The sequence below is a fragment of the Phaethon lepturus genome, unplaced genomic scaffold, assembly GCF_000687285.1.
Source record: "Phaethon lepturus isolate BGI_N335 unplaced genomic scaffold, ASM68728v1 scaffold19870, whole genome shotgun sequence".
Lineage (NCBI taxonomy): Eukaryota > Metazoa > Chordata > Aves > Phaethontiformes > Phaethontidae > Phaethon > Phaethon lepturus.
The window spans coordinates 12,453-18,947 of record NW_010512817.1 but is presented as its reverse complement, the minus strand read 5'-3'; the positions used below and the strand labels follow the sequence as shown (position 1 = coordinate 18,947).

The 6,495-nt window shown below is 39.7% G+C and overlaps 1 protein-coding gene across 1 annotated transcript in view; it reads left to right on the top strand.

The window, feature by feature from the left end:
- The first annotated feature begins 926 nt into the window (after positions 1 to 926).
- ORC1 (origin recognition complex, subunit 1) overlaps positions 927 to 6,495 on the top strand; it is a 17,310-nt gene continuing 11,741 nt past the window's right edge. Inside the window, exons 1-7 of the mRNA XM_010288370.1 lie at positions 927 to 1,015; positions 1,415 to 1,542; positions 2,920 to 3,089; positions 3,509 to 3,884; positions 4,543 to 4,837; positions 5,856 to 5,960; positions 6,323 to 6,494. Of these exons, the coding sequence (XP_010286672.1) occupies positions 927 to 1,015; positions 1,415 to 1,542; positions 2,920 to 3,089; positions 3,509 to 3,884; positions 4,543 to 4,837; positions 5,856 to 5,960; positions 6,323 to 6,494 (1,335 nt within the window). The remainder of the gene's footprint in view (positions 1,016 to 1,414; positions 1,543 to 2,919; positions 3,090 to 3,508; positions 3,885 to 4,542; positions 4,838 to 5,855; positions 5,961 to 6,322; position 6,495) is intronic.

Here is a 6,495-nt window from a genome sequence, read left to right as displayed (position 1 = left end):
CTGAGGCGCCGCGGTGGGTGGGCCTCGGCCCTGCGGGCAGTGAGGGGGGCGGGCGGGGTAGCGGCTTCAGGAGGGTGATGGAGCGCCTCGGTGTCTCTCTGCCTGTCAGATCCGGCGGCGCTAATGGCCTCTTCCGACACCATTGCCCCGCAGGCCGGCTGAGAGCGGGGCAGCAGCCCGGGGCGGGGAGTGGGCTCCCTGAGGCAGAGCCCTGCCCGAGCTCTTCGCTGCCTTGTCTAAACCGACGGGCCGGCGTTGGCGAGGCGGGAGTGGCGCTGGGGGGTGTGTGGCGTTTTCCTGAGTTTTGCGGCCTGTTTCCAGAGGGAAAAATCCATATTTAGAAGAAAAAAAACCCAGCACACAAACCCAGAATCCAAACAGAAAAAAAACCTCCAACAGAACATAAAAATTGAGCGTAAGCAAAGCGTCCCTGACTGCCTCACCCGCCTAGTCGCTGTGAGGTCTGGACAAAACCAGCAAGGCATAGTCTTAAAACGGCCGGCAGTCTGCCCCGGCCATCGCGGCGGGTGGCCGGCTAGTCCCGGAGCTAGCGGGAGGACTTGGTAATCAGCAGAGGATAGCTGATAACCTCCTCTGTGAATAAGCAAAGTAGCCGGTAACAAGGGAATGGCGTGTTCGTCAGGTGTGTTACTCGAACGCTGGACGTGGTAAAAAAAGGAACTGAAGGAGAATCCACTGCTAAGCACCTTCCCTTTTTCCTCTTCCCTCAGAGGAGAGGCGCCCGGAGGCTTTGGGCTTTTGTTGCTTCCCTGAAGCAACCGATGCATGCCACGTTCTTCGTACACACTGAAAGAATTGATGGCATTTCTATGTATCTGGCCGTCTTGAGCCTTTCCCTGCTTTTATTTTTAAATAATAATTTTAAAAAGTGTTTGTTTATTTGTTTTAGCTTTTCCTTGGGAATCATGAACACCCGGCAGCAAAGCAAAATTATCTACTCCTGGTATGGAAAACCTATGAGCTCAGACAGAAAGCTGAGGACTTTCCAGTACAAGTAAATAACACTTATTTCTGGCTTGCTCAGGGAAACTTAATCTGTGAAGGTTTCTCTACCTTTCTGATACCGCTTAGGTTAATGTGGCACTCAGTGAGAATTTGAGTAAGGTTTTGAGCATTGTGTCATGACACTGTATGTGTATAACAATAATGTGGTCACAAAACTCTTCAATTATAAATTGTAGACTGTATAAACAAAAAACTAATTAAATCTGTGAATAAGTGTTAACTGTCTATTTGAAATGCATATGAAAGCTTTTAATCCGGAAACTCAATTGTAGGCTTTGCAAGAGGGAGCATAACTAGCTGTAAGATGGACAGGCCATCAGCTTTAATGATATGTGAATTATAAGAAACATGAAGTCCTACTAATTTGCATGTGTGCATCACTTTCTAGGGGAATCCTTATTAAATCAGAAAGCAGCAGAACAGAAACCTGCATACAACTTGGTGAGTTTGTTTTAGTAGAAGGAGAGAATGCAGATCAACCTTTCGTGGCACAAATCCTGGATTTATATGAAGATGGTAAGAGAAATAAAAATTTACCTCCTATCTGAGAAACCTTAAAATGTTTTAAAAATACTTATTTCATGGGGATGTATTTAGCCCATAACTGCATATCAGTGGCTTAATTTATTAAGGAAATTAGGCTTTTGTAATCACTGCATCTGTATTCACATACACCCCAAATATTTGGGACTGATGGCTAATTTAAACTAAATTTGATGGATAAATGGAGAGCTTAAAGACACTAAATTTTTACAATCTTTTTTCTTAGCTGTCTAATTAAAGAAATGGTCCTTGAGGAAGACAGTGTGAGCTCATGCTTTATTTAGAGATTGGCGAATCCAAATGGAGCAAGAGTACTGCAGCCCTGGAACTTGCATGTTATTTACCATCAGGGGATTTAGCAGTAAGGTACAAGGCTGAATAAATGGGGCTGATTACTTCTGTCCCTTGTAGAACTACCTGTTTATAGATAAAAGTAGATATTAAAGGGTAAATCATGGAAGGTGAGTGATACAAAGACTATATCAGAGTCTGAATTAGAAGCTACTTATTAGATATGTCTGATTTCTTTGAACAGCTTTTGTTGTTTGTTTTGTGCCATTGTAATAATGTTTTGAAGTTTTTTAAAATTCTTTATTTTTCTTAAATATAAATACATATCACTCCAGCTTATTTACTAATGTGCATTTATGGTAACATAACTGAATATTCTTTTCATGCCGGAATGAAACACGTGATGCTTCCTTGAAAACAAGATTTTTCTTTTGTTATGTATCTTTGACAAATTTGTTCAAGATATGTGGCTTTGTTTTCATTCAAAGATGAACACCTTAAAATGTAGAGTAACTTAATATTCAATTGTAATATGTTCCAAATGTTTTTTTAACTGTCTCCACACTGAATCTGTTCATAGTGTTTTTTCAGACTTTCTTCTAGATATTTTAATAGCAGGATTCTCTGGTTTGTTACACAGTTAATAAGTGTGTTTCTTGTTTACATCGAAAATAACATTGAAATTGCAAATATGGTTCTGAAATTTCTCACTTCTCCTTTTATGTCATTGCTTTGTTAGTGGGGTCTGATTAGATCACATTTATGCAAATAAGGAACTTCATTTCTAATGGTGAACTGGTGGGTCAGCTGGTCTTGCAGGCATTTTTTGACTGAGGCCCTATGTAGGTGTTATCTTAGTCCTTAAAAACCTCAACTCAAACATTTTAATTTGTCTTAGAAAATGGGAATTGTCATCTCTTATCAGATGCTTTCTCACCTGTGTCCGGGGAGGATTTCTATCTTTGATGGCATTTCAGCTAAAGTCATTGAGGTCTGGTAATAACCATTTGCAATACAATAAAATTCTTAATGTTCACTGACTTTCTTTCATTGTTGCAGGTGCTCAGCAGAAACACGCAGTTGTGCAGTGGTTCACTCGTATTGCTGAGATACCTCAGAATAAACGGAAACTGCTTAGAAGAGAGGTTTCTCCCCAGGAGGTGTTTTTTGATCAAGTTCCTGGCTATGACACTGATATAGCTGTAGAGACCATTATTAAAAGCATCATGGTATGTACTGCAGCCCCTCTGCACACAGAGGGAAGAAAGAAACAAACAGTTTGAAAAGCAGAATAGAACACTGCAGCTACTTTATTCCCTTGCAAACCAAATGTGCAATGTGTATGTGTTAATATGGTTAACATAGGATAGGGTAGTTGAAAGCTGTTGATAATCTTATCTTTCCTCCATCCCAAAATGACTTTGGTTGCTGGCAGCCAGTTTATTTAGAGGTTTATGCGGAAGGAATTAATGTGATGGGAGTCCTGTAGTGCAATAAACTTATGCTAGTGTAAATGTAGGTTGAAGGTGTTGCCTTCTGTAATGAAGGACTGCATGAGTTCCAATAATAAGATCTGTGACTATATTTGAATGTTAAATTAACAGTAACTGTTAAGGTATGTGTATTTTGGTATCTTCTGTTTTTACAGGTAATACCACTACATCACGGGGAGGAACTACCTATTCCATTAAACAAGGAACACACTTTTTATGTAAAACAGTCTTGGGATGGGAAATGCTTTAAGGCTTTGTCCCCTGACACATTCTCTAAGCTGAAAGAAGCTAGTAAGAAAGGAGGTGGCATCCCAAACTCTTCGAACTCATTTATTCCTTTGGACATCATTTCCCCCATGAAAAAAGAGAGAGAGAGAGTTGTTCAGAGTGCCACAAAAGCAAAAAATGTTGAGATGGAAATAGAATCAAAACATTCTGATTTGAAGTCTTCCCTCGCTAAGGAGAGACATTCCCAAAGAGTGGCGAATGGCATCAAAACTCCAACAGCAAGGAAGAAGTTACAGTTAAGCAGTACGTATATGGCAATATTCTGTCTATTCAGTAGTTTTGAACGTAGTTATGTTTTGTGCCTCTTGATTTTGGGTAGTTCAAACAATGGTATCAACATCAGTATTTTTAGCTCATTCAGGCTTTGGTGTTAGCCCAAGCCTGTTGGGCTCATCTGTTGTTTGTCTTATGTCTGTTATTTCAAGCAACTGTACTGCTTATATCCAATTGCTGTTGCAAATGTTTTATTTGCAACTGGTAAGTCTATGTTAAAGTGCTTGTTGGCTGAAATGCTACCAGTCAGCCTAACTTGACCTCAGAACTTCTCACTTTTTAATCTTGTGATGGTGCACTAGAATGTTTACATTGGGGTGGTTGAATAAGCACATTTGATCCTATGTAACATGCCATATTTTCAAACTGGAGCCTGAGTAAAGCTGTAAGTGATGGAGGCAGGTTAGAAAACTGGGGGGAGGGAATATCAGCTTGTATTCTATTTAGTCATCTTTTTAGAGGAAGTGTATGACTTTTGTACATATTCAGTCCCTTGTTCCTGGGGTGTAATGACATCCCCTTTCATTTAAATGACAGCCACTAAGCCAGTCATACTACGTCTTCTGAAAGTTAACCAAACCAGCCATATTAAAGCCTGATGGAAGTTCATTTTGCTCTTGATTCCTAGGTCCCACAAGATCTCCTAAAGGCAAGATCCTGGGATGTGAAGTTTTGGAACTTTTGGATGATGACTGGGATGCTGTAGCACCATTAGAACCATCAGCTACTAAAAGAAAAGTGAAATTCACTGGTGTGTTAGGCTCACCATCAAAAATACCTTGTGCCAATGATAAGTCAAAGTCAATGTTTGATACCACAGAGCACTGGCAGAGGTTTAGTGATTCAATACGATTATCCCCCTACAGTAAGGTTCAAGACTCCAGCGAAAAAGCCAAGAATCTTAATATGAAAGATAACATATCGTAAGTGGTAATTTCTTATCATTATTTTTGTATAGTATTTCTATTTGTATGTAGTTCTCTTAAAGCACATTTATGAAAGACTTCTGGAGAGAAAAGCAGGTGAAGGCTCTGTGTGTACCATGTTTTGCCTGTTGAGATCACTGAGAGAGGAGGGAATAGCCTAAATAGTTACAAGTACATTGTGGTAAAGCTCTAGAGAGCATGTTACTTGGAGGTGAATGAATGATTGGGGACATCATAAGAGGAGTTGACTTTAAAGATGGACACAAGCAGTCGGTGGTTACAAGAACAGAGAAGAGGTCAGAAATGGGAATGGTAGGATGATGTGAAAGGGAATTGAAGCCGTATTGATTGCTATGGTTTGTATTCATCAGCATGGATAAAAATCTGTTTCCCTGCAGTCACTGTACGTATGTCATACAGGCTCAAATATGCCCCACTTGTGACAGCTATTGAGATACACTGAACTGCTAAAAGGGATGTGATTGGCCTCATGAGAGTTCTCATGATAACTGTATGTATACTTTCATGCCAATTTTTATGTAGAAAAGAAATCAAAACTCAAAAGGCGTAATTGTTAAAGTGTCTCTTCACACAGCCTTTAAAAATGGCATTAAGCTGGGGCAGGAGGAAAATGGATCAACTCTGATTTGTGTAGACTCGGGGTCTCTCTTTAGATTTAGCAGCTTTCCTCAGCTGTTTCATAAAGCTTTATAGAAACACTTATGCCTTAATATAAAAATCTTTACAGCACACACCATGAATGAACTGTAGTAAATATTAGTAAATATTCTGTGCTTTTTTTTGGAGCAAAGATATACTGAAGAGAGAGTGCAAGAGAGAGGAAATTGTACTGCCAGTATCCATGCCATAGATAATCTGTAAATAATTGTAAGCAAGAATTCATGCTGGATTGACAGCCATAGCCACTGAGACTGAAGTTTGAAAGGCCTCTCTCCATCTTTACAAGTATGATGCAAAGAGGAAATACACGTAGCTTTGTGTTCTTTCTTTACAGTTTAATTGGATATGAGAAACTGCGCAGTCAAAGCCCTATGTTGTCCCCTCGTTCTCGTAGAATATGCGCACAGAAAACAAGCGCTCGCATTGCAGAGCAAATCAGGTAAACTTCTGTGTCCATGATATCTTATTCAGGTTGCTATTGATAGCTTAAGCCTTGAGAGTTTGTCTAGTTTAATATTGAAATGTAAATGGTACTAGAAGCGCAGCTTAATTGCAGTGTGAGTGAAAGCTGTCTTATGTTCAGAAACATAAAACTATGTCACGGTGTTCATCAGAAAACTGACTTCCTTTAAACCAGTCTGTTTAACAGCCATGGAAAACTAACAGCTCAAGTGGAAAATATGTTGGCTTGCTGATTATTATTAACTACAGAAAAAGCTGAAAATTTACAAATGATAGCTTGTAGCGTGTAGAGTTGTATGTATTTTTCTAAAAAACTTGTGTCACTTCTATTTCTCATAGCATATTAAATGCACTAGAGTTGAACCAGGAAGAGTTTTGTCTGTCTAGCTCAGACAGCTCTTACTCTTCAAGTAGCGAGGAAGAGGAGAATGATGTGCTCTGTACACCAGAAAAGAAAACTAAATCGAGCAGAATATTCAGCACCCCAAAATCTTCAAGGAAGTCTTCAGTTC